At 46.6% G+C, this 27,947-nt stretch overlaps 1 protein-coding gene across 1 annotated transcript; it reads left to right on the top strand.

The window, feature by feature from the left end:
- Positions 1-494: 494 nt before the first annotated feature.
- mgst3 (microsomal glutathione S-transferase 3) lies at positions 495-27,680 on the top strand. Its single transcript, XM_033028030.1, has 6 exons — positions 495-647; positions 14,454-14,580; positions 21,342-21,415; positions 23,240-23,297; positions 25,600-25,672; positions 27,425-27,680. The coding sequence occupies exons 2-6, from the start codon at positions 14,464-14,466 to the stop codon at positions 27,529-27,531; spliced, it is 429 nt and encodes a 142-aa protein (XP_032883921.1). The 5' UTR covers positions 495-647; positions 14,454-14,463; the 3' UTR covers positions 27,532-27,680.
- Positions 27,681-27,947: the final 267 nt, after the last annotated feature.

Consider the following 27,947-nt stretch of genomic DNA (forward strand, 5'->3'; position numbering starts at 1 on the left):
TAGCAATAAGGCAAGAAAATCACTATTTTGTTCCTGTGATGGTATTCACATTATCATGTATAATGCTACACTGTAGTGTAAGCCCCCTCTCTTTTCTTTACACATTGCTACTCCCTTCCCCTTGTTTGAAGGTTGTCCCCACTGGACTCATCCCCTTCTCCCCTCAATGGAGAAAAGGACAAAGAGGAAAGTCTTAGACCTTGGTCCTAAAACTCCTTGTTCCCTCCACCCAGGGGAGAGTTTAATTAAATCTTCAACTCGCGTGAACTGGGGGACAATGCGGATCGCTGGCGAGATTGGCCCCGGCTGCCAAAGTCCAGAATGGATTTCCATAGGCGGATTGTGCACTCACTCTCTCTCCAGAGCCCCGGGCGATGCTCAGATAGAAATAATCTTGTTAAATGCAAGCGCTGGCTAACGCAAGCCGCAGTCTATCTGTGACTGGAGCAGGCGAGGAGCGTGTAAAACCCCCTGTCCCGAGGATGTAATTGATTTATTTTTTTTAATTTGCGAAATCCTGGCTCCAGTATTGAATAATCCTGGATCCGCTTTTGCTGACCGTTCCTCCTCCTTGTCGCGGTGTCCGCCCTGGTTTATTAACAGCAGCAAGTCCACGGTGCAAAGTCGAAGCGAAGGGCAGGCAGCAGGTACGTTCGCGTTGTGTCCCATCTACAGGGGGAGCTGGGAGGGGGATACAAGGGTGTACAAAGGTGAAGCAGTTTGCACTGTTGCAAGCAAAGATCATAGAGCGGGTTGCTTTGGCAGAGGACTGGGGCGGGTGAAATAGACAAGGGAATAACCAGCCATGTGAAACGAACTTGTAATGACCCCCTCGCATGAGCAACTCTACTGGTGTAACATAGGGTTGGGTGAAATGGACTTTAAGAGTAATCAGAAAGATTACGTTCTGAATCTCCATTCGCTCTCTGTCCCCGAGGCACCCAAAATGGAGTTGTTGGTGCGACTCACACAAGCGTATTCTGCTGGGAAGATAGACGTGAATACTGGCGTTACTGAATGTATGCAGAAAACCAGCTAGATTTCCCATCTACCTCATTTGAGACCCCCGGGCTAGCAATAATCGGACTTTACTGGATTTGCTCAAAAAATGCCCAGGATTATTGTTTTGACTATTATTGTTTATAATAACAATTAGTATTAATAATACTATTTTAAATAATATAATATTCACGTATTTATTTGTGATTTATAATTGTTACCATTTTTGTTTATAATGTAATAATAATTATGAATAATACTTTATTAATATCAATAATACTGCTTGATAATATTCTTAGTAATAATAATACTAAGAGGTGTGAAAATGCATGCTTCCAGATTCAGGGACAATTTCTACTGAGGTGTTATCAGGTAACTGAACCAACCCACCAACAACTAAAGAACGGTTATGATGGGAACATTTGTGTCCATCTAGAATGTTCTCCTGTGACTCTGACATTGTGAATCAGCAATCTTTGTGTTTTGATTTCATAAGTCCTTGGAGCAGAATTAGGCCATTTGGCCCATCAAGTCTACTCTGTCATTCAATCATGGCTGATCTATCTTTCCCTCCCAACCCCATTCTCCTGCCTTCTCCCTATAACCCCTGAAACCCGTACTAATCAAGATTCTGTCAATTCCCGCCTTAAAAAATACACATTAGCGGCCTCCACAGCCATCTGTGGCAATGAATTCCACTAAAAACAAGGATGTAAAGAAACTAAGTTTGGGTTAAAAACTTAAAGAAATTCCTCATCTCCTTTCTAAAGGTGTCCCCTTTAACTCTGAGGCTATGACCTCTGGTCCTAGACTCTTCCACCAGTGGAAACATCCTCTCCACACTCATTCTATCCAGGCCTTTCACTGTTCAGTATGTTTCAATGAGGTACCCCCTCATCCTTCTAAACGCCAGCGAGTACAGGCCCAGTGCCGTCAAACGCTCTTCATATGTTAACCCAATCATTCCTTGGATCATGCTCATAAACCTCTCCAAAGTCAGCACATCCATCCTCAGATACGGGGCCCAAATCTGCTCACAATACTCCAAATGCACTCACGAGTGCGTTGTAAAGCATCCGTCATTTCTGCGCCATCGTTAGTCACTGCAGGGTCGTTTTGCATGGTGGTTTGTCTTGGAGGTTATTTATGGTAATGCCAGATGGAGACACACGGAGACTGCAGATGCTGGAATCTTCAGCAAAACACAAAGTGTTGGAGGAGCAGCACTCGGCACAGGGGCGCAGCGGTAGAGTTACTGCACCAGTGACCCGGGTTCGATCCTGACCTTGGGTGTGTGTGTACATAGTGTATATGTTCTCCCTGTGGCCGTTTTGTTTTGGCTTCCTCCCACACCGCACAGACATACAGGTTTGTAGGTTAATTGGCTTCAATAAAAAATTGTAAATGGACTGTGAAGCTGTTACTTTGAGCAGCTTGCCCCTGTCCCACTTTCATGACCCAATTCACCACCTTTTTTACTTGTGGACATTTTTCATCATGCTAGAAAAAACGCCCCGACCTACTTGATGCCACAAGTACCTATGACCTACCTACGACCTTCCTACGACCTTCCTACGACCTTGTGACGACCATGCTGCGAGTATGAGTCAATGCCATGCAAACTCGGCAGAGGTCGTGAAAGTGGGACCCTGTACTATCTTCCTGAAGGCAGGGGTGACATGAGAGTGTGGCCAGAGTGGTGTGGGTGATGTTCTGATGATCTTAGCAGTCATCTGATCTCAGACCTCTGTATTTTCTCTCATTCTGCAGCATATCTCTTGCCTGCATCTTTGGTTGATTTGCATTGGAAATATGTTCCCCTCAGCTTGTGTTCCTTATAATAATAATAATAATATATCTTTTATTGTCATTGCACGTCAGTGCAACGAGATTTAGTGTGCAGCTCCACTGATGTACAAGAAAGGTAAATAAATACAATACATAAATAAATATATCATATCATATGATAGAACTTCATTTATCCCAGGAAGGAAATTGGTCTGCTAACAGTCATGAAACAACAAAATACATGAAACATGAAATTAAATTAATAGATGGGTGGAGGGGAGTCGGTCTACCCCATGTTAGAAGGGGGAGGAGTTGTACAGTTTGATAGCCACAGGGAAGAAGGATCTTCCTGTGGTGTTCTGTGCTGCATCTTGGTGGAACCAGTCTGTTGCTGAAGGTGCTCCTCAGGTTGACCAGTGTGTCATGGAGGGGGTGAGCTGCATTGGCCAAGATACTCCGCAGTTTGAGGAGCATCCTCCCCTCCAAGACCACCTCCCATGAATCCAACCCACGCCCCCAGGATGGGGCAGCACAGAAAATATAGTGGACAGAATATAGTAGATTTCGTAGATAGAAAATACTACAAAATATAGTAGACATTTTATTGAGATGCATCACAGCTTGGTTTTCTGAACAGCTCCATCCAGGTCCGCAAGAAATCACAGTGAATTGTGGACGCAGCCCAGACCATCACACAAACTAACCTCCCTTCCATTGACTCCATTTATACCTCACGCTGCCTCGGCAAGGCCAGCAGCATCATCAAGGACGAGTCGCACCCCGGCCACTCCCTCTTCTCCCCTCTCCCATCGGGCAAAAGGAATAGGGTGATTTCACGAAAGGTCACTGGATCATAGATCCTCACCCACGTGACCGCAAAATCCAACTGGGGTACAAGCGTCACTTCCAGTACATGTTATTGATGCTGAAAACGCGAACTTTCAAACCTGTTAAAAACCACGAAAACGGCCCGTTTTTGAGCTGTAAATTACTGTGCCAGTCGTGGTGACCGCGAGGCACAGCTATCTTACTTTAGAGTCCAGAAGATAAAGAAAAACGAAGGTAAACACAAGAGAGCGCTGAAGGGGCAACAACAGCGGAAGTTGTTGGCCGTGCAGATATAAAGATCAAAAATATCGGGAATTATCGCGTTTGCTCGCTGCATTTCATCAAAACATCAATAATGCCTCAGTTTTGATGAAATGCAGCGAGCAAACGCGATAATTCCCGATATTTTCGATCTTTATATCTGCACGGCCAACAACTTCCGCTGTTGTTGCCCCTTCAGCGCTCTCTTGTCTTTACCTTTGTTTTTCTTTATCTTCTGGGCTCTAAAGTAAGGTAACTGTGCCTCGCGGTCACCCCGACTGGCACAGTAATTTACAGCTCAAAAACAGGCCATTGTCACGGTTTTTAACAGGTTTGAAAGTTCGCGTTTTCAGCATCAATACCATGTACTGGAAGTGACGTTTGTACCCCAGTTGGATTTTGCGGTCACGTGGGTGAGGATCTATGAACCAGTGATCTTTCGTGAAATCACCCTATAGAAGGGTGAAAACGCACATCTCCAGATTCGGGGGCAGTTTCTTCCCAGCTGTTACCAGGCAACTGAATCATCCTACCACAACTAGAGAGTGGTCCTGAACTACTATCTATCTCATTGGTGACCCTTAGACTATCCTTGATCGGACTTTGTTGGCTTTACCTTGCACTAAATGTTATTCCCGTATCATGTATCTGTACACTGTAAATAGATTGATTGTAATCATGTATTGTCCTTCTGCTGACTGGTTAGCACGCAGCAAAACGCTTTTCTCTGTACCTCGGTACACATGACAAACTGAACGGAATTGTTTTCAACCTTACAGCTGCCTGGTCGTCAGCTGTACAGAGAGGTTGGACAAACTCGGAATGTTTTTTCTGGAACGTCGCAGGTTGAAGGGAGCCCTGATAGAAGTTTATAAAATGATGTGAGGCATAGATAGGGTAGACAGTCTGAACCTTTTCCCCAGGGTGGAAATGTCAAAGGCTAGATGGCAGAGTTTTAAGGTGAGAGGGGCAATGTTTAAAGATGTGCGGGGCAAGTTGTTTGCCTGGAATGTGCTTCCCTGGGTGGTGGCGGAGCGGATATGATAGTGATTTTTAAGCTTTGAGATATGCATGGAACGAAGGTATGTAGATCACATTTGCAGGTGCTATCACAAAGTTTAAGAAACATTTGGACAGGTACATGGATAGGACAGGTTCAGAGGGATATGGGCCAAATGCAGACAGGTGGGACTAGTGTTGATGGAGCATGTTGGTTGGCATGGGCACGTTGGGCCGAAGGGCCTGTTTCCACACTGTATCAATGCATGACTATGACGTGCACGCAGATGAGATTAGTTGAACTTGGCATCGTGTTCGGCATAGACATTGTGGGCCAAAGGGCCTGTACCTGCACTATTCTGTGTTCCACGTTCTTCCATTTGCTGAAATATTACTTCAGTGGTTGAGTTGCTTTGGTACCTCCTTGGTAGCTCCATTGACCTGTTCACTGCCACCCCTGAGTATACCCGAGTCATGGCCAGTAGTGTGGAAAAAAAAACCTGGCACTGAACAGGTTAAACTGCATCTTCCTCCCACCTGCCCACCCTCGTTGTTTTCTCTCTTGTGCCAGCATTTGCACTTCCCCTTTACATTGGGTGCGGGAAGTTTATGCATTGCAGATACAATAGTGGTGTTTAAGAGGCTTTTTGAAAGGCAAATGGATATGGATCACTTGCAGGCAGAGAAGATTAGTTAAACTTGGCAACAAGCTTGGCACAGACATTGTGGGCCGAAGGGCTCGTTCGTGTGCTGTACTGTTCAATGTATCCAAAAGCAATAACGAGCCATTATATTTATTTATAGACTGCTGGCAAAAATGTTTCTAAGGTGCGTCACAGAATCATTCGTGAACAAAATTAGACACTGAGCTAAATAATAAAGTATTCAGGCTCTTAAAGGGGCATTTTAGAGTAGGCACGAAGTGCTGGAGTAACTCAGCATCTCTGGAGAGCATGGATAGGTGGTCTTTCGGGTCGGGACTCCTCTTCCGATCTAAAGTGGGGAGGGAAGGAGAGGGGGGAGACCTGGAGGTGAGGAAAAGACCAGGACTAATCGGGGCTGGTAACAGATGACCTCCGGCAGGATGGTTCCTTGATAAGGCCAATTGTTGGCTAGGGATGGTGTGACCAAGACGGATACATTGTTGATAACTGTGGAAATGGTTAAATGACTAGGATGGAGGGAGGAAGAGAGAAGTGTGTAGAAACTGGTTAAATGATTAGGGTGAAGGAAGCAAAGCGGAATGGAGGGGAGCTAGGAGTGTTTGTGGAGACTGGTTAAATAACAAGGATGGGGGAAGGGGTAATTGTTGTGAAAGGGTGTAGCGATTCTCGACAGCAGAAGGGAACAGATTAAATGTGAACAAAACACAAAGTGCTGCAGGAACTCAGCAGTTCAGGCAGCCTCTGTGGCGGGAATGGACAGGCAACGTTTTAGCTCGGGACCCCTCTTCGTTCAGACTGACGAAAAGTGAAAAATGATTCGGAGACCAAGGGTTGTGTGGAAGGTAGACAAAAATGCTGGAGAAACAGTAGGTGAGGCAGCATCCATGGAGAGAAGGAATAGGCGACGTTTCGGTTCGAGACCATTCTTCAGACTGAAGTCGGGGGGCGGGGGGGAGGTAAAGAAAGGAAGAGGCGGAGACAGTAGGCTTATGGGGAGGGGAAGGAGGGAGAAAACAAGGACTACCTGAAATTGGAGAAGTCAATGTTCATATCGCTGGGGTGTAAACTGCCCAAGCGAAATATGACGTGCTGTTCCTCCAATTTGCGCTGGGCCTCACTCTGGTCATGGAGGAGGCCCAGGAGAGAAAGGTCGGATTCGGACTGGGAGGGGGTGTTGATGTGCTGAGCCACTGGGAGATCAGGTTGGTTATTGCGAACTGAGCGGTGGTGTTGGGCGAAGCGATGACCAAGCCTGCGCTTGGTCTCACCGATGTAGAGAAGTTAGAGAAGGGTTGTGTGGAGATTTGAAGGTTGTAGATCAGAAGGAGATTGGAGATGGAAATTGTTGTATTGTATTGTATTGTATTCAAATTTATTGTCATTGTCTCAGTTAGAGACAACAAAATGAATTTCCCTTACAGGCAGTATCATAAAAATAAATTAATAATAATAAATAATGAAACATATTAAAAATAAAATAGAATTTAAAAAAAGCACAAACACTGAAAGTCCACGACACAACATAACACAGTGGCACCAAGGTGAGGAAGGCACCATAGTCCAGCCAGCCTCCCCTCCGATCTTCCCGTGGTCGAGGCCTTCCTAGCACCCGCAGTCGCCGCCCCGGGTGGCCCGATGTTCAGGCCCTCACGCCGGGCTGGTAGAACGCCGACGCCGATCCCCGACGGTGAACATCCTCCTTAGCGGCCCGGACCTCCCGATCAGCCGCCTCCCGCAGCCGGAGTCCGCCGCTGCCGAGTCCGCCGCTGCCGAGCCGGGTGGAGTCGCAGGACCCCGCGTTGTTGATTGGCGCCGCCCGTGTTGGGAGCCCGCAAACCGCAGCTCCATGATGTCGGTGCAGCAGGCCCAGCACTCCGGGCTCCAGACGGCGATCCCCGGTAAGGCATCGCCAGCCCCGCGATGTATCAGCGCTGTCCCGCCGATGCTGGAGCTCTGGTCGATCCCGGCAGGAAAGGCCGCGCCAATCCAGTAGGTAGGCCGCTGGGGGGGGGTGAGGACGCGACTCGAATAATAGTCGCGTCCTCTCCAGGAAGCGACCGAAGGACGGTATCCCCCTTACCGTGCCCTCTTCCCCCACATAAAGACATTTAAAAAAACATAAAAAACACACTTTAACATAACTAATAAAAACAAAAAAACAAAAAGATACCGGGCTGAAGGTGGAGGCTGCTGGCACCAGTACAACAAATGGGAAGATCTTGGAGGAAAACTAAGGTGATGATTTCACAAAGGTCGTATTATTTAACTAGAGTGTGGGCATGGTGTCTCTAGTTGATTTGCGTTCAAGAGTGTTTAATTGCAGTATGTACTGATGATAACATTTAATAGTTGAGGTTAGTGTTGTGTAGTGTTCAAGTTGTTGGTAAGAAGCGGTTCTAAAATCTGGTGGTCACAGTTTTCAGATTCCTGTACCTTCTTCCTGATGGTGGGAGTGAAATGAGTGCGTGGCCAGGGTGGTGTGTGTGGGTCTCTGATGCTGTCTGTTTCTTGAGGAAGCGTCTTCTGCAGATCCTTTCAGCGGTGGGGAGGTCAGTAACCATGATAATGATTAATAATCGGGCCGCAGAGTTTTGAGTTCCTATGGATTGTGGAAACAGGAGGCCAGGTGTATTTGAGAGGGCCATGTTAAAAGGACATGGATGCGTTCTTTAGCTGAGGCTGGGGCAAAGTTGAGGAAACTGCACGTCTGGCTAAATGACACTATTTTGATGTGTTATTTTGTTTAGTTGAGATATAGCATGGAAACAGGCCCTTCGACCCACCTAGCAACCTTACCGCTGTGCCACTGTTCCGCCCTGAATTCTCCTCTCTAGAATGTCTTTCCATTAAAAAGGGTAATGGATATTTAGCTGGCACTCAGTGATATGATTTGTAAATAGCAAAATAGATGTCCAGTTCGACTGTCACTGGTTGTATAGGAATTCTGCATCATCTGGAGTTGATGTAATAATCCACAATATACTTCATACATCTGCTTCACTGTTTGTGGTGTTTGTACCGCTGCCCTCAACCACATTCTACACACACTTCAGGCCGGTTAGTCTGATTTCGGTGGCTGGCAAGATTTTAGTGTCCATTATAAAGGATGAGGTTACGGAGTGCTTAGAAGTTCACGATAAAATAGGCCGGAGTCAGCATGGCTTTGTGAAGGGGAGGTCGTGCTTGACAAATTTGCTGGAATTCTTTGAAGAAGTAAATAGCAGGACAGACAAAGGAGAGTCAGTAGATGTCGTTTACTTAGATTTTCAGAAAGCCATTGATAAGGTGCCACACGTGAGGCTGCTAAGGAAGGTGAGAGCCCACGGTATCGAAGAGCAGCCGCTAGCATGGATAGCAGGTTGGCTGGATGGCAAAGAGTGGCAATAAAGGGGGCTTTTTCTGCTTGGCTGCCAGTGACTAGCGGAGTTCCGCAGGGGTCGGTGCTGGGGCCGCTACTCTTCATGTTGTATATTAATGATTTGGACGAGGGGATTGAAGGCTTTGTGGCCACGTTTAGGTGGAGGGACAGGTAGTGTAGAGAAAGCAGGGACTCTGCAGAAGGACTTGGACAGGTTGGGAAAGTGGGCAGAGAAGTGGCAGATGGAATATAGTGTATTAAAGTGTGGAGTCATGCATTTTGGTAGTAGGAATAAAGGCATATACTATTTTCTAAAGGGGGAGAGAATCCAGAAATTGGGGGTGCAAAGGGCCTTGGGAGTGCTGGTGCAGGATTCCCAAAAAGTTAATCTGCAGGTCGTATTGGTAGTAAGGAAGGCAAACTCAATGCTAGCATTTATTTCAAGAGGGCTTGTATACAAAAACAGGGATGTAATGCTGAGGCTCTATAAGGTGCTGGTCAGTCAGGCCGCATTTGGATTATTGTGAGCAATTTTGGGCACCATATCTGAGGAAGGATGTGCTGGCTCAGGAGAGGGCCCAGAGGAGGTTTACAAGAATGATCCCAAGAATGAGTAGGTTAACCTAAGATGAGCGTTTGTCGGCACTGGGCCTGTACTCACTGGAATTTGGAAGAATGAGGGGGGACCTCATTGAAACGATCAGAATAGTGAAAGGCTTGGATAGTGGATGTGCAGAGGATGTTCCCACTAGTGGGAGAGCCTAGGACTTACAGGTCATAGGTTGAGAATCAAAGGGCGTTATTTTAGGAAGGAAATGTGGAGAAATGTCTTTAGTCAGAGGGTGGTGAATCTGTGGAATTATTTGCCACAGAAGGCTGTGCAAGGCCAAGTCAGCGGATATTTTTAAGGCAGAGATAGATAGATGATACAGGTGTTAGAGGTTATGGGAAGAAGGCAGGAGAATGGGGTTAGGAGGGAATGATTAGGTTAGATCAGCCATGATTGAATGGTGGAGTAGACTTGATGGGCCCAATGGCCTAAATCTCCACCTATCACTTATGACCTGTTTGCCAGTAACCATCAGTGTGCAATGTAAGCCCCACCTTGCTCCAAGCTTGTTCCATGACATGAATTAACTACTTGATTACTTAATAGTGATTTATTAGCTAATTCTCAAACATTCATTTGCTCTTTGACCATTTTATCGGGATGTATCACAGCATGGTTTGGGAACAGCTCCATCCAACACTGGAAGAAATTGCAGAGAGTTGTGGACCATCATGCAACCCAACCTTCATTCCATTGACTCCATCTATACTTCACGCTGCTTTGGCAAGGCCAGCAGCATAATCAAAGACCAGTCTCACCCCAGTCACTCCCTCTTCTCCCCTCTCCCATCAGGCAAGAGGTGCAGAAGTGTGAAAACGCACACCTCCAGATTCAGGGACTGTTTCTTCCCAGCTGTTATCAGGCAACTGAACTATCCTATCACCAACTAAAGAGTGGCCCTGACCTCCCATCTACCTCATTGGAGACCCTCGGACTATTTTTTATCAGACTTTATCTTGCACTAAACGTTATTCCCTTTATCATGTATCTGTACACTGTGGATGGCTCGACTGTAATCATGTATTGTCTTTCTGCTGACTGGATAACGCACAACAACAAAAACATTCACTCTACTTCGGTACACGTGACAATAAACTAAACTAACTACATAAACATCCACCACAACGGCTCCTCCACATTCCCCACAGTGATGGAAAGCAATAGTCTTATCTTCTTTCCTCCTTTTCTCCTGCAGTCGGGGCAGTCGAAGCATCTGCCGTCGGGGCGATTGAAGCTCCTGCAGCCGACGATCGACGCCCCAACATCGGGGCAATCAAAGCTCCCGCGATCGGGGCGGTAGAAGCTCCTGCGGTTGGAGCTCCCGAAGTCGGTCCAAGCTAACCAAGGACCGCGAGGTCCATGTTGTTAAAGTCTGCAGGCTCCAGCGGTTGGAGGTCCCAAGGTCCCAGCAAGAGGCCGCCAACTGCTCGATGTTAGGCCGCAGTGTGGACGGAAATACGATACGGAAAACGTTGCATCTCCGTCGAGGAAAGAGATTTTAAAACTTCCAGCCCCCCCCCCCCTCCCCACATAATACAAAACTAAAGATAAACTAAAACTCCATTTTACAACAAACTAAAAACACATAGAAGGACAAAGACGCGGTAGACCGTTGGCGAGGCAGCCATCGTATGGCGCCCCCTGGTGGCAATAAACTAAACTGCTCGATTGTTTAACAGTTTGAGAGGAAACCAAAATGTAACTGTCTTTTGCTCGGTCTACTTAAAAAAAATAATGACCAGTCTTGTTCAAAATGAGTGTGGAGCAGAGTGGACAACAGTTTAAGGTGGGGGGGGGGGGGGGATGGAAAGGTTTAATAGGAACCTGAGGGGTCCCTTTTTTTACACAAAGGGTGGTGGGTGTATGGAATGATCAGCCAGAGGAGGTAGTTGAGACTGGGACTGTTGCAATGTTTAGGAAGCGTTTAAACAGGTACGTGAATAGGACAGGTTTAGAAGCATATGGGCCAGACACACGCAGGTGGGACTAGTGTAGATGGGACATGCTGTGGGCAAGTTGGGCTGAAGGGCCTGTTTCCATTCTGTAAGTGTGACTTTTTGACTCCATAAGCAATTTGTCTATTTTTGTATTAAACATGCTGTAAGGTTTTAATGATCTTACATTTGCTTGAAGATCCCTTTTCCTGTGGGTGGATGTTGCGTAGGCCGTTATAATTCCCTGTTTACAGAAGACTTATCTCTCGTGAACGTACAATTAAATCACATATTCTAAAATTAGTTGCTCTTTGTTCAGCATCTTATTTGCTTTCGAGGTGTGCTCATATCTGAGTCTCCAACTTGTTGATCGGTCAGTCTAAGCTGTATTTAACCCAGTCTATTAATTGTATACCTATGTGTGTGTCAAGAATTCATCTACATTCCCTCCCTCCCTTTATCTCCCCTTCCCAAACCATACCTTCTCCCCTTCATTGAAGTTACAGCAATGGAACAGGCCCTTCGGCCCACTCTGCCTGTGCTGAACATGATGCCAAGACCAACTCCTATCTATCTTCCTGTACGTGATCCATATTCCTCCACTTCCTGCTCATCCATGTGCCTATCCAAAAGTCTCTTAAACGCCACTACCGTATCTGCCTCCACCACCACCCCCGGCAACACATTCCAGGCACTCACCACCCTCAGTATAAAAAACAAATTGTCCCCACACATCTCCTTTAAACATTGCCCCCCTCACCCTATGCCCTCTAGTATTTGATTTTTCCATCCTGGAAAAATGGTTCTGACTGTGTAGCCTATCTATGCCTTTTGTAATTTTATAAATTTCTATTGGGTCTTCCCTCTGGTGTTCCAGAGAAAACAATCCAAGTTTGTCCAACCTCCCCCTAATCCAGTCATCATTCTGGTAAACCACCTCTGCACCCGTTCCAAAGCCTCCATTCTTTAATGGGGTGACCAGAACTACATGCAATATCCAAATGCAGCCAAACCAAGTCTGGTAGAGCTGCTTCATGACTTCCTGACTCATACACCATGTCGTGACCGACGAAGGCAAGCATACCTTCTTTACCAACAGTTCAGACTACCAACAGTCCTCAGGAACCCTGTTGTAACTCACTCACTTTCATTCACAGGACAAAGGACATTTATTGTCACATACACCAATTGGTGCAGTGAAATTTGAGTTGCCATTACAGTACACGAATAAAATCAACATAACATTATAGAATGAAACATAAAAAAACATCCCCCCACAGCGGGATCAACGTTTCCCACTGTGAGGGAAGGCAGCAAAGTTCAGTCCACTTCCTCCATGTTCACCCGTGGTCGGGGCCTATAGATACATAGATAGATACACAGAAAATAGGTGCAGGAGTAGGCCATTCGGCCCTTCGAGCCTGCACCGCCATTCAATATGATCATGACTGATCATCCACTCAGTATCCTGTACCTGCCTTCTCTCCTCTCCTATGGAATCCTGGTGTGGTTTGCTAGCTGCACTGTGGCTGAGAGGAGGGCACTGCAGAGAGTTATAAAAACTGCACAGAGCATTACAAACGCTCAACTGCCCTCCTTGGATGATATATATAGGGCCCGATGCTTGCGCCAGGCCACAAACATCAAGCAGGACACATCCCACCCTGCCAACCACCTTTTCACTCTGCTACCCTCTGGGAGGCGATTCAGGTCTCTGAAGGCTAGACTAAAAAATAGTTTCTACCCATGTGCGATAAAAGAGCTTAATTCCAACAGAGAACACTGGGGAAGCACAATGTAATTCCAAGAAATGCAACATTCTTTTTAAATTCTTTTAAAATATTTATTATTTTTACTAATAAGTGTACATATGTGTCAATGGTTGTCGTGTTTGTATTTTTTAACCGGAGGAGATGAAATAGAATTTCGTTGCACAGTATTGTGCAATGACAATAAACGTATTCATTCATTCATTCATTCATTCATTCATTCATTCATTCATTCATTCCATACCCCCTGATCCCTTTAACCACAAGGGCCACATCTAACTCCCTCTTAAATATTGTCAATGAACTGGCCTCAACTACCTTCTGTGGCAGAGAATTCCACAGATTCACCACCCTGTGTAAAAAATGATTTTCTCATCTCGGTCCTAAAAGACTTCCCTCTTATCCTTAAACTGTGACCCCTTGTTCTGGACTTCCCCAACATCGGGAATAATCTTCCTGCATCTAGCCTGTCCAACCCCTTAAGAATTTTGTAAGTTTCTGTAAGATCCCCCCTCAATCTTCTAAATTCTAGCGTGTACAAGCCGAGTCTATCCAGTCTTTCTTCATATGAAAGTCCTGACATCCTAGGAATCAGTCTGGCGGGGAAAGGAGAATTTATAATCTTCCATCATCTGGACACGGAGTGTAGCCATTATTCTAGGAAGGAAATATGGGTAGGAATTTGGATTCCAAGCCATAGATCTTTCCAACAACGGAACTTGGCGTGGCACGGTGGCACAGCGGTATAGTTGCTGCCTTGGGGCGCCAGAGACCCGGGTTCAATCCTGACTACGGCTGCTGTCTGTACGGAGTTTGTACGTTCTGCCTGTGAGCCCATAATGGCCCATTGTTGGTTGGGGAAGAGGTGATAACGAAGGGATACAAGGATGCGAACAGTGGTACTAGTAGGATGACTAGGGTGGGAGAGGAGAGTGGGGGGTAGAGGGAATGCAGGGGACTTCTACCTGTTTAGAGATATTGGCCAGGGCATGGTTTAATCCCTAGATTGGACAATTGGTGGGGGTGATGGTAGGAGAGAGGGAGTCGAGAGAGCAAGGTACTGGATACTGGGAGTGCGAACTAGGAACTGTTCTGCTTACTCTGCTCATGATCAGCCATGATCACATTGAATGGCGGTGCTGGCTCAAAGGGCCGAATGACCTGCTCCTGCACCTATTGTCTATTGTTTACTTATGTTCCATTACTAGAATAAAGTAACAACTGTTGTTTGTCTGTGTTTAGAGTCCAAAAGATGGTGGTGCTATCGAAAGAATATGGGTGCGTGGTGCTGACTGGCGCGGCCAGCTTTGCCATGGTCTCCTTCCTGGCTTACAAAGTGGCGGCAGCTCGGAAGAAGTACAATGTGGAGGTAGGTTTATGCCACCCATAACCAGAATCACCTCCGAGACAGTGACTTCAGTCACTTCAGTCCATGAATCGAAGGTGAAACATAGAAAATAGGTGCAAGAGTAGGCCATTCGGCCCTTCGATATTCGGCACCACCATTCAATATGATCATCCAAAATCAGTAGCCCATTCCTGCTTTCTCCCCATATCCATTGATTCTGAACTATATCTAACTCTTGAAAACATCCAGTGAATTGACACTGCCTTCTGTGGCAGAGAATTCCACAGTTTCACAACTCTCTGGTGAAAAAGATTTTCCTCATCTCAGTCCTAAATGGCCTACCCCTTATTCTTAAACTGTGACCCCTGGTTCTGGAATCCCCCAACATCAGGAACTTTTTTCCTGCAACTAGCCTGTCCAATCCCTTAAGAATTGTATATTTCTATAAGATCTTCCCCTCATCCTTTTAAATTCTAGTGTATATGAGCCCAGTCGATCCATTCTTTCATAATATGTCAGTCCCGCCATCCCGGGAATTAACTTGGTGAACCTACGCTGCACTTCCTCAATAGCAAGAATGCCCTTCCTCAAATTGGGAGACCAAAACTGCACTCCAGGTGCGGTCTCACCAGAGCCATGTACAACTGCAGTAGGACCTCCTTGCTCCCACACTCAAATCCTCTCGCTGTGAAGGCCAACATGCCATTAGCTTTCTTCACTGCCTGCTGTACCTGCATGCTTGCTTTCAGTGACTGATGTACAAGGACACCCAGGTCTCTTTGCACTTCCCCTGTTCCTAACCTGACACCATTCAGGTAATAATCTGCCTTCTTGTTCTTGCCACCAAAGTGGATAACCTCATATTTATCCACATTATACTGCATCTGCCATGCATCTGCCCACACACCCAACCTATCCAAGTCACCCTGCAGCCTCATAGCATCCTCCTCGCAGCTCACACTGCCACCCAGCTTTGTGTCATCTGCAAACCTAGAGATGAACCAGGTCATGGATTCACTCAGCACGGAAACAGGCCCTTCGGCCCAACTCATCCATGCTGACCAAGTTGCCTACCTACTTCCATTAACCCTGTCCCCTTATGCCACGAGGGTCCTGACCCGAAACCTCACCCATCCATGTTCTCCAGAGATGCCGCCTAACCCGTTGAGTTTCTCAAGTGTAGAGAGAGAGTCAAGAGTGTTTAATTGTCATATGTCCCAGATAGAACAATAACATTCTTACTTGCAGCAGCACAACAGAATATGTAAACATAGTACACTGTAAATAACACAATAAACGAGAAACAAATCAGTGTGTGTATACATGCATGCATACACGCGCACACACACATGCACACAATAAACAAACAAACAATAATAGCGCAAAAAGACAAAACTAATGCCCCCAAATCAATGTAGTTCAGAGCTTATTTGAGGTTGTCGTGTTTAATAGCCTGCTGGCTGTAGGGAAGAAGCTGTTCCTGAACCTGGACATTACAGTTTTCAGGCTCCTGTACTTTCTTCCCGATGGCAGGAGTGAAATGAGTGCGTGACCAGGGTGGTGTGGGTCTCTGATGATGCTGGCTGCGTTTTTGAGGCAGCAACTCCTGTAGATCCCTTCGATGGTGGGGAGGTTAGGGCCGGTGATGGACTGGGCAGTGTTCACCACTGTTTGTAGTCTTTTTCGCTCCTGGGCATTCAAGTTGCGGAACCAGGCCGTGATGCAACCAGTCAATATGCTCTCTACTGTACACCTGTAGAGGTTCAAGAGAATCCTCTCTGACATGCAGGATCTCCGTAACCTTCTCAAGTAGTAGAGGCGTTGGTGGGCTTTCTTTATAATTGCATCAGTGTGCACGGAGACAAGAGCAGCATTTTGCGTCTTGTTTTGTAAACCTGCACCTGCAGTTCCTCATATCTACATCATTATTCCCTCCCCCGGATTCCATGAGCATTTTAATCCACTGCACACAGTCATTAAAATGTTAGGACCTCAAGATTTGCAACACACCAAACCTTGTTTAACTGCCCTGGAGATGCAAGAAACTGCAAATGATGGAATCTTGAACAAGACGTACAAAGTGCTGGGTGAATTCAGTGAGACAGGCAGCACAGTGGTAGAGCTGCTGCCTTACAGCGCCAGGGACCCGGGTTCGATCCTGACCTCAGATGCTATCTGTACAGAGTTTGTATATTCTCCCTGTGACTGCGGGTTTGCTCCAGTTTCCTCCCACTCTCTACAGACGTACAGGTTTGTAGGTTAATTGGCTTTGTTAAAAAATAAATTGTACATTTGCCCTAGTGTGTGTAGGATAGTGCTAGTGTACGGGGTGATCACTAGCCGGTGGGCCGAAGGGCCTGTTTCCACGCTGTATCTCTAAAGTCTAAAATCCATCACAGATGCTGCCTGACCCGCTGAGTTCCTCCAGTACTTAATGTTAAACTGTTTTACAATTGGCCTGTTAAGTGTGGTTTTTCTGTCTGATCTCAAGTTGGTTCTGCTTATTACTCATTTCCTTATCTCCACATCGCTAATCTTTCCTCCTGACCCCCCCCCCCCCCCCCCCCGTTTCCAAGTAGACCCAACACTGGCTGTGTTTTCATTGTGCTAGTACTGTGATTTCTGAACACTGTGTAACATGGAGTCCTCAACACAAAACTGCAAACTGTTATTTAATTGCTGTGTGGCTGAAAAACTGCTTTGTGTTCTTCTCAATCGACCTCTGACAATCTAACTAGTGGCTCAAGGCTAAATCTAAACTAACGACTGCCAAGCGACATAACTTGGCACCGACTGCCAAAGAAACCTGGCAGGACGAAGGGCAGCACAGTTGCACAGCGGGTAGAGCTGCTGCCTCACAGAGCCAGTGACCCGGGTTCGATCCTGCCCTCGGGTGCTGTGTGTGCGCGTGTGTGTGTGTGTGCGCGTGTGTGTGTGTGCGCGCGTGTGCGTGTGTGTGCGCGTGTGTGTGTGCGCGCGCGCGCGCGTGTGTGTGCGCGCGTGTGTGTGTGTGCGCGCGCGTGTGTGTGTGCGCGTGTGTGTGTGTGCGCGTGTGTGTGTGTGCGCGTGTGTGTGTGTGTGCGTGTGTGTGCGCGTGTGTGTGCGCGCGTGTGTGTGCGCGTGTGTGTGTGCGCGCGTGTGTGTGCGCGCGTGTGTGTGCGCATGTGTGCGCGCGTGTGCGTGCGCGCGTGTGTGTGCGCGTGTGTGTGTGCGCGCGTGTGTGTGCGCGCGTGTGTGCGCGTGTGTGTGTGCGCGTGGAGTTTGCACGCTCTCCCTGTAACTGTGTGGGTTCCCTCCCAGTGCTCTCACATCCCAAACACGTGCGGATTTATAGGTTAATTGGCCCTCTATAAATTCCTCCCAGTGTGTAGGGAGTGGATGTGAAAGTGGGATAACAGCCTTTCGAACCCGACTATGAGTGCTGTCTGTACGGAGTTTGTTCTGCGTGTTACATGCATGAATTGGGCGGTCACGGTGGCGCAGCGGTAGAGTTGCTGCCTTGCAGCGAATGCAGCGCTGGAGACCCGGGTTCCATTCTGTCTGTACGGAGTTTGTACGTTCTCCCCGTGACCTGCGTGGGTTTTTCCCCGAGATCTTCAGTTTCCGCCCACACTCCAAAGACGTACAGGTTTGTAGGTTAATTGGCTTGGTAAATGTAAAAATTGTCCCTGGTGGGTGTAGGATAGTGTTAATGTGCGGGGATCACTGGTCGGCACGGACCCGGTGGGCCGAAGGGGCTGTTTCTGCACTGTATCTTTCTATCAAAGAACATTCTCTCTGCCGTTCCATCCTCTGAAATGGTGGACTGGTGTTACAGTACAGACCCCATGTTGTGCACACTGTGTACAAGGCCTCATGTTCAGCTTTGGCCACCCTGCTATAGGAAGATTGTTGAGCTGGAAAGAATGAAGAGAAGATTTACGAGGATGTTGCCAGGACTCGAGAGCATGAGCGACAGAGAAAGGTTGGGCAGGCTGGGACTATTATTTCTTGGAGCGCAAGAGCCTGAGGGGTGATCTTCTAGAGGTGTATACAATCATGAAGGGAATAGATAGGGTGAATGCACAGTATTTTACCCAGAGTGGGCGAATCAAGAACAAGAGGACATGGGTTTATGGTGAGAGGGGAAAGATTTAACAGGAACCTGAGGGGCACCATTTTCAGGGCGGTGGGTGTAAGGAACGAGCTGCCATTTTCACAGGTTTGTGGATAGGAAAGGTTCAGTTTGGGTTAGTTTAGTTCAGTGCAGAAACAGCCCTTTCGGCCCACCGAGTCCACACCGACCAGCAATCACCCCGCACATTCTAACACTATCCTACACACTGGGGACAATTTACAATTTTTACCGAAGCCAATCAACCTACAAACCTGTACGCCTTTGGAGTGTGGGAGGAAACCGGAGCACCCGGGGAAAACCCACGCAGGTCACGGGGAAAACGTACAAACTCCCTACAGACAGCACCCGCAGTCAGGATCGAACCCGGGTGACTGGTGCAGTAAGGCAGCAACTCTACCGCTGCGCCACTGTGCCGAAAGGTGTAGAGGAATAAGGGGCAAACTCGGGCATGTAGCACTAGTATGTTTGGGCAATCGTGGGCGATTTGGGCCAAAGGGCCTATTTCCGTGCTGTATGACTTCGACTCTGTCCTCAACATAATAGCTATTTCTCCCGTTGGGGTGGAAGTTTTAGAATGATATTCTTGCCTTCCCTGGTCCCATCCCTACCAGGCATCCCGACAATGCAACTCTACAACGAAACTACATTTGCAGATTATATATATGCCTCTATTCACAATCATTTAGTTTTGTGATACAGCATTGTTGAGATCTCCAGGATTGTTGAGATCTGCAGCCTGCTGACATACTGCATTACAGCATGGTACGGCAGCTGCACCATGGCAGACAGGGAGAGGCTTCAGAGGGTAACTAGGACAGCACAGAAGATCATTGGTTGCCCTCTCCCCTCCCTGATGGATATTTATACATCCCGTTGCCTTAGCAGGGCAAAGAATATCATCAAGGACAGCTCCCATCCTGCGTTTGGACTGTTCGACCTGCTGCCCTCTGGAAGGCGCTATAGGTGCATCAAAACTAGGACAAATAGACTCAGGAACAGTTGTTTTCCGAAAGTCATAACTACTCTTAACTCACACATGCACTGACTTCACAGCCCAACACCCGGACTTCCATCTACTCCATCCACGTACTGAAATTTGGAACTGTAATATGTATTGTAATTGTAATTTTTAATATTTTTTAAATAATTTTTAATATTTTAATATAACTTTTAAAATCTGCCTAAGAATACTACCTATTCATCCTTCACCATTTTGCCTTTATAGATATGTATATAGCGCCGCAGAATTGTGCACCTATCCACCCCCCCCTTGTTTTGTTTTCTGTTTCTTGTTTTTTGTACTAAATTATATGTATGCACTGAGTACGAGATGCTTTTAATCTCATTGTACATGTATAGTGACAATAAATGGCATATCTATCTATATCTATATCTATCTACGTCCAGCAAGCTCCAAGTTGCAATCAGTCTAGGGACAAAGTGCTGGAATAGCTGAAATACCCAATGTCTTGGCCTCCACCGCCATCTGTGACAGTGAATTCCACAGATTCGCCACCCTCTTGCTAAAGAAATTCCTCCCCATCTCCATTCTAAAGGTACGTCCTTTTAGCTGAGGCTGTGCCCTCTGGTCGTAGACTCTCCCGCTAATGGAAACAGCCCCTCCTCATCCACTATCTAGACCTTCCAGTTCATAGATGTTTGTAGTTGCTGACAGAGTATGATAGTTGGTACACAAAAATGCTGGAGAAACTCAGCGGGTGCAGCAGCATCTATGGAGCAAAGGAAATAGGTGATGTTTCGGGCCGAAACCCTTCTTCAGACTGATGGGGGGTGGGGTATGATAGTTGTTGGGATGCTGTTCTTGAACCTGGTGGTCACGGTTTTCAGACTGAAGACAAGAATGTTAGGAGTATTCTTTCATCAGAAGGTGGTGAATCTGTGGAATTATTTGTCACAGAAAGCTGTGGAGGCCAAGTCAGTGGATATATTTCAGATAGATTCTTGATTAGTACAGGTGTCTGTGGCGAGAAGGCAGGAGAATGGGGTTAGGAGGGAGAGATAGATCAGCCATGATTAAATGGCGGAGTAGACTTGATGTGCCGAATAGCCTAATTCTGCTCCGATCACTTCTGATCTTAGTAACTCAGTGGATCAGGCAGCATCTCTGGAAAACATGGATAGGTGACTTATCGGGTCAGGACCCTTCTTCAGATCCAAAAGCTCAGCTCTCCATGTTCTCCAGAGATGCTGTCTGATCTGCTGAATTGCTCCAGCACTTTCCATCTTTTTTTTTTTTAAACGAGTATCTGCAGTTCTTTGACTTCATTCCTGCCCTTGTTGCCTTTTAACTTGGCCGTGCTGAGGACTCTTTGCTTCCTGCGTTGTATAATCCACAGCTATTCAAAACTCTGCCGCCTAATGATGAATTAATTATCCTTCACGTATGAACTCCACATAGACAGCACCCATAGTCGGGAGCGGACCGCTGGCGCTGTGTGACAGCAACTCTACCGCTGTGCACTGTAAACCAGCATTTGCCATTCCTTGTTTCTCCAAGACCCTGGCTCAATTCTCCTGCACTAAAGAGCCATGTCCCCAGTCCCATCGAACGATGGACCTTTGGGCAGCCGCAGCCATTGCCACTACTGCGCCACTCTGTCACTGGGTCAGTGTTTAATTATCTGCATTTCTCTCTACCGCCTAGTACCCCGTGATGTACAGCGACGATCCTGAGAACGGCTGCGTGTTCAACTGCATTCAGCGGGCCCACCAAAACACGTACGTATCGCTCAAAGTGTACTTCATCTTGGACTCCATCATTTTGCACTGGAATTTCTTGCACGTGTTCCAGTTATGGTCTTGCTGCACGGAAACTGGCCCTTCGGCCCAACTCACACATGCCGACCAAGATGCCCCATCTACGCCTGTGTTTGACCCATGTCCCTCTAAACGTTGAAAAATACTAGTTGTAAATCGTGACCTGTACAGGGAAATGGGTCATTTTGAGTAAGATCTATTTTGGCAATAGACAGTTGACTTAGAGACATACAGCATGGAAACAGGCCCTTCGGCCCAACATGCCCATCAATACTAGTCCCACCTTCCCACGTTTGGCCCAAATCCCTCTACATCTATCCCATCCATGTCTAAACGTTGCGACCATAACAATTGCTTTTAAAACATTGAAAAGAAACCAAAAGCTGCTGATGAGCTTTTATTAGAACAGAGAACGGTGCAGCACAAGACAGGCCATTTGGCCCACAATGACCATGCGGCACATGATGCCACGTTAAACTAATCGCCTCTGCCCGCATGTGATCCATATCCCTCCTTTCCCTGCATATCCATGTGCCAATCTGAACGCCTCTTAAACACCACGATCGTATCTGCCTCCACCACCACCCACATTACAAAAGCCAATTAACCCACAAACCCCAAGGTCTTTGGGATGTGGGAGGAAACCCACACGGTCACAAGGAGGATGTGCAAACTCCACACAGACAGCGCCCGAGGTCAGGATCAATCTCGGATATCTGGCACTGCATAGCTTAATTTAGTTTAGAGATACAGCATGGAAAAAGGCACTTCGGCCCATCAAGTCCACGCTCACCATCAATCAATCACCCCTTAAAGTGTGTCTGTGTCTGTCTAAACTTGCCCTGTCTATCTTCAGTTTATTATTGTCATGTGCAGTTGTCATGTGGTACAGTGAGAAGCTGGAACTATCCAGACAAAGAAGACTATACTCAAATACAATCAAGCGGTCCACAGCACACGGATAAAGAGTGCAACATTTACTTTGGTTTATTGTCACTTGTACCGAGGTACAGTCAAAAGCTTTTCTGATGCCTGCCATGCAGTCAGTGGAAAGACTGTACATGATTACAATCGAGCCGTCCACAGTGTACAGATACAGGATAAAGGGAATAATGTTTAATGCAAGGTAAAGTCCAAATAAAGATACTCCGAGGGTCTCCAATGAGGTAGATGGGAGGTCAGGACCACTCTAGTTGTTGGTAGGATGGTTCAGTTGCCTGATAACAGCTGGGAAGAAACTGTCCCTGAATCTGGAGGTGTGGGTTTTCACACTTCTGCACCTCTTGCCTGAGGGGAGAGGGGAGAAGAGGGAGTGACCGGGGTGAGACTGGTCCTTGATTATGCTGGTGGCCTTGCCGAGGCAGCGTGAAGTGTGGATGGAGTCAATGGAAGGGAGATTGGTTTGCGTGATGGTGTAAAGATATAAGCGTTACACTTTGACGAGGTCAGCTCATTTTGTACCTGGCGCTCCCCCCTCTTCAGTTCAGTTCAGTTTCTTGTCACGTGTACGGAGGTACAGTGAAAAGCTTTTGTTGCGTCTTAACCAGTCGGCACAAAGACAATACATGATTACAATCGAGCCATTCACAGTGTACAGATACATGATAAGGGAATAACGTTCAGTGCAAGGTAAAGCCAGCAAAGTCTGAACAAGGATAGTCCGAGGGTCACCAATAAGGCAGATAGTAGTTCATACTAGTTAGTAGCAGTTCTTTGTGTCATTGTCTTTAAGCATTTATTTGTAACCAAAATCCAGAATGTTTTCTCTTGTGTTATCTGTTTCAGACTGGAAGTTTATTCCCCATTCCTCTTCTTTCTGGCAACTGGTGGAATCCGACACCCGGTAAGTAACGTTTAATATTTCATCACCAGAGCTCATTTGTTGATCAGCAGAGATATTTTTGGAAGACGACTTGCCCTGTTTAAATTTTTATATTGAGAAGGTTTGCAAGGAGGTGGACAAAAATGCTGGAGAAACTCAGCGGGTGAGGCAGCATCTATTGAGAGAAGAAATAGACGACGTTTCGGGTCGAGACCCTTGAAGAAGGGTTGCCTATTTCTTCTCTCCATAGATACTGCCTCACCCGCTGAGTTCCTCCAGCAATTTTGTCTGCCTTCGATTTTTCCAGCATCTGCAGTTCTTTCTTAAGCAAGGAGAGTTCCGGGATGAAAATGTTAAGTCTATTAAGTCTAAGAGCATGAAACAAGTCTTTCCCTTCTGCATACATCAATCCTACTCAATACCTTAATCCTACTCAATAACTGTGGGGAAATTTCAAGTTCACTTTTTAATTTTCTTCCAATGCCAATTGCCCAAATTCAACTGGGATTGTTCATAAGTTTCAGGATCAGAATTAGGCCATTCGGCCCATCGAGTCTACTCCACCAACTGGACATGGCTGTTCTATCTTTCCCTCTCAACCCCTTCTCCCCATAACCCGACACCCTTACTAATCAAGAACCAGTCAATCTCCACTTTAAAAATACCCATTGACTTGGCCTCCACCGCCGTCTGTGCAAAATGAATTCCACAGATTCACCACCCTCTGACTAAAGAAATTCCTCCTCATCATTGCCTTTCTAAAGGTGGTCCGTGTATTCTGAGACTGTGCCCTCTGGTCCTAGAGTGTTTGATTAACTTTGTCGGCTCCAGAAACGTGGCGACTCTTTCTTGATGTCTTTGGTAAGGTCCGCTGTATCATATTACCGGGTTGTACACTAAAACAAAGAATTTCACTGTGACAATGAAGAATCTCCCACGTGGAAACATGAATCGGGCAGCACGGAGGCACAGCTGGTAAATCTGCTGGTGTCTCACAGTGCCAGAGACATGGGTTTGATCCTGACCTCATCTCAGTAAACATTTTCCATGTAAAGCACCATTTCACATTCTCAGCAGAAGTAGTGATGCTTAACTGTGTGACTGAATGACAAAGAGCGATTCAGACTCTAAGTTTGTATCTTTTTCTTAACTATTTTGATACCATTTGAGTCTATCTCATCTATATTCCCAGGTCAATGTATTTGTCCACACTACATTATATCTGCCACCATTGGACAAGTTTGTCACAAGTTGTTCCACTGTTTCAACTGCCTTGAACATAGAACAGTACAGTATTGCACAGGAACAGGCCCTTCGGCCCACATTGTCCATGCTGCACATGAAGCCAAATTAAACTAATCTTAGCCTGCATGTGATCCACATCCCTCCATTCTCTGCATATCCATGTGGCTATTTAAAAGCCCTTTTAAACACCACTATCACATCTGCCACCACCACCCACGGTAGCACATTCCAGGCTTCTATCTGTGTGCTTTTATTTTTTAACTTGCCCCTCACATCTACTTGTAAACTTTGCCTCTCTCATCTTAAAGTTATCCCCTCTAGTTCAGAGATACAGAGAGAAACAGGCCCTTCGGCCCACCGGGTCAGTGCCGACCAGCGATCCCTGCACATTGACATTATCCTACACCCACTAGGGACAATTTTTACAGTTACCAAGCCAATTAACCTACAAACCTGTACGTCTTTGGAGTGTGGGAGGAAACCGAAGATCCCGGAGAAAACCCATGCAGTCACGGGGAGAACGTACAAACTCCGTACAGCAGCACCCGTAGTCGGGATCGAACCTGGGTCTCCGGCGCTGCATTCGCTGTGAGGCAGCAACTCTACCGCTGCACCACCGTGACTGCCCATAGTCTGACATTTCCACCCTGGCAGAAAAGTTCTGACTGTCTACCTGAAACAACTATACATCATTACAATCAAGCAGTCCACAGTGCACAGATACAGGATAAAGGCTGTAATGTTTAGAGCAAGATAAAGTCCAGTGAAGTCCGATTAAAGATAGTTTGAAGGTCTCCAAGGAGTTAGATGGGAGGTCATGACCGTTCTCTAGTTGGTGATAGGATGGTTCAGTTGCCTGATAAGAGCTGCGAAGAGACTGTCCCTGAATCTGGAGGTGTGCGTATTCACACTTCTGTACCTCTTGCCTGAAGGGAGAGGGGAGAAGAGGGAGTGACCGGGGTGAGACTGGTCCTTGATTATGCTGTTGGCCTTGCCGAGGCAGCGTGAGGTGTAGATGGATTTTGCTGTCGATTTTACCAGGTACTACGTTGACCAAATGATTTGCTTTTAATTTCAGGAACTAGCAAGTGCACTCGGAGGGATCTGGATAATCGGCAGAGTTGTTTATGCATACGGCTATTACACTGGTGGTGAGTGCTTTCATCTACACTATCTGTAAACTAAACTGCCTTGTTTTAGTACATTCAAGGTTAGAATTTTACAGAGCTATGTTATCGGAAAGATAGAAAGGGTACGGAGAAGATTTACGGGGATGTTGCCAGGACTCGAGGGTGGAGCTATAGAGGGCGAGGTTGAGCAGGTTAGGACTCTATTCCTGGGAGCGCAGGAGGATGAGGGGTGATCTTATAGAGGTGTACAAAATGTTGAGAGGGCGGCATGGTGGCGCAGCGGTAGAGTTGCTGCCTTGCAGCGGCAGAGACACGGGTTCGATCCCGACTACTGGTGCTGTCTGCATGGAGTATGTACCCCTGTGACCACGTGGGTTTTCTCCGAGAACTTCGGTTTCCTCCCACACTCTGCCCTACAGGTTTGTAGGTTAATTGGCTACTTGGTATAAGTGAAAATTGTCCCTGGTGTGCGTAGATAGTGTTAGTATGCAGGGATCGCGGGTCAGTGTAGACTGGGTGGGCCGAAGGGCCTGTTTCCGCGATTTATATCGCTAAACAAAACTAATCGATCGGGTAGACGCACAGAGTCTCTTTCCCAGAGTGGAGGAATCGAGAACCAGAGGATATCGGTTTGAGGTGAAGGGGGAAAGATTTAATAGGAATCTGAGGGGTGAATGTATGGAACGAGCTGCCAGAGGAGGTAGTTGAGGCATAATGTTTCGAAACAATTAAACAAGTACATGGATAGGACAGGATTGGAGGGATACGGGCCAAACACAGGCAGTGTAGAACGTTGGTGGGTGAGTGTGAGCAAGTTGGGCCGAAGGGCCCGTTTCCACACTGTATCACTCTATGACTCTAACTGCTGAAGATAATGCTGTTCTGGTTTGATAGCAATGGTCAGTAGTAGTTGAGAGCAGTGAATTTGAACACTTTCACGAAATATTATTCAGCAAAGTGTAAACGTTAAATTTAACACTTTGCGCAATGTCTCTTAACATTGGATACCTGGGTGTCAGTAAATGTAATCTTAGATTAAAAATGTGCTGCTGATTCATTAACATGCTGTCAGGTCTTGCAAGTTCTGGGAAGAGTTTGTGAAACAAGCTGAAGAAAGAGTATAGAATTATCAGATGACTAGCTGATTTTGTCATAACAAGGAAATAGGCCGGCCAACCCAACTTGTCCGTGCCGAGATGTCCGAATCCATGTACCTGTCCAAGTCTCATTTAAAAGCTATTATCGAACCAATCTCAATACCTCCCTAGCAGTTTCTTCCATATACCCATCACCCACAATGGAAAATGTTGCCCCTCGGGTCTGTATTAAATCTCTCCCCTCTTGCCTTTCAACCTATGTTCTCTGGTTCTTGATTCCCCTACTCTGGGTAAAAGACTGTGCTTTCATCCTGTCTATTCCCCTCATGAGTCAGGTCCTTAAAGAGTCTTGAGCTATAGACTGAGGTTGAGAAGGCTAGGACTTCATTGCTGGGAGTGGAGGGAAGGTCTTTGAGGTGTATAAGATCATGAGGGGGATAGGGTGAAGGTCGTCTTTCTCGCAAGGAAAGGGAATCAAGAACCAGGGGACGTTCAGAAGGATATGGGCCGAACGCAGGCACGGGACTAGTGTAGATGGGGCAGTTTAGTCGGCGTGGACCAGTTGGGACTAGTTTCAATGCTGTACGTCTCTGACTCCAACGCGAAACTGAAGCTCCAAAGATTTGTCCAGCCAGGTCATCTCTGCAGACGTTTAACACCAGTTTCTGTTGCCTAGATCCCAAGAAGAGGATTCGAGGGGGATTTGGCTCGCTGGCATTGCTGGGGCTGATGGGAACCTCCATGTCGTTCGGCTTTCACCAGCTGGGGTGGTGCCCAAAGTAGTCAGGGCTGGGCTTGTGATGAATTTTAACCCTGGAATAAACTTGACAAAGATGAATACTTGATCAGCTGAACATGTTCCAACAGGATAACCCACTAATAGCAAAACTTTTTGCTTCTGACATTTTTGCATTAAAACTTTTATAAAACGATAATGGCGTCACAAAATGGTTGTTTTATTAATGGCTCGATGTAAAAACAAACACAGGCCCTTGGGCCCACTGAGACTGCTCCGACCAGCCATCCCCACACATTAACACAATCCTATACATCCTATGGACAATTTACACTTACACCAAGCCAATTGACCTACAAACCTGTACGTCTTTGGAGTCTGGGAGGAAACCGAAGATCTCGGGGAAAACCCATGCAGTCACGGGGAGATCGTTTAAACTGCGTACAGACGGCACCCGTAGTCG

The sequence above is a fragment of the Amblyraja radiata genome, chromosome 10 (assembly GCF_010909765.2).
Source record: "Amblyraja radiata isolate CabotCenter1 chromosome 10, sAmbRad1.1.pri, whole genome shotgun sequence".
NCBI classification, from domain to species: domain Eukaryota; kingdom Metazoa; phylum Chordata; class Chondrichthyes; order Rajiformes; family Rajidae; genus Amblyraja; species Amblyraja radiata.

What these genes read in the sequence shown, in the direction of transcription:
- mgst3 (XM_033028030.1), top strand. Translation starts at nt 14,464, where the DNA reads ATGGTGGTGCTATCGAAAGAATATGGGTGCGTGGTGCTGACTGGCGCG. An exon ending in GGAAGAAGTACAATGTGGAG is followed by an intron (nt 14,581 to 21,341) that starts GTAGGTTTATGC and finishes TCTACCGCCTAG; the next exon opens with TACCCCGTGATGTACAGCGA. An exon ending in CAGCGGGCCCACCAAAACAC is followed by an intron (nt 21,416 to 23,239) that starts GTACGTATCGCT and finishes TATCTGTTTCAG; the next exon opens with ACTGGAAGTTTATTCCCCAT.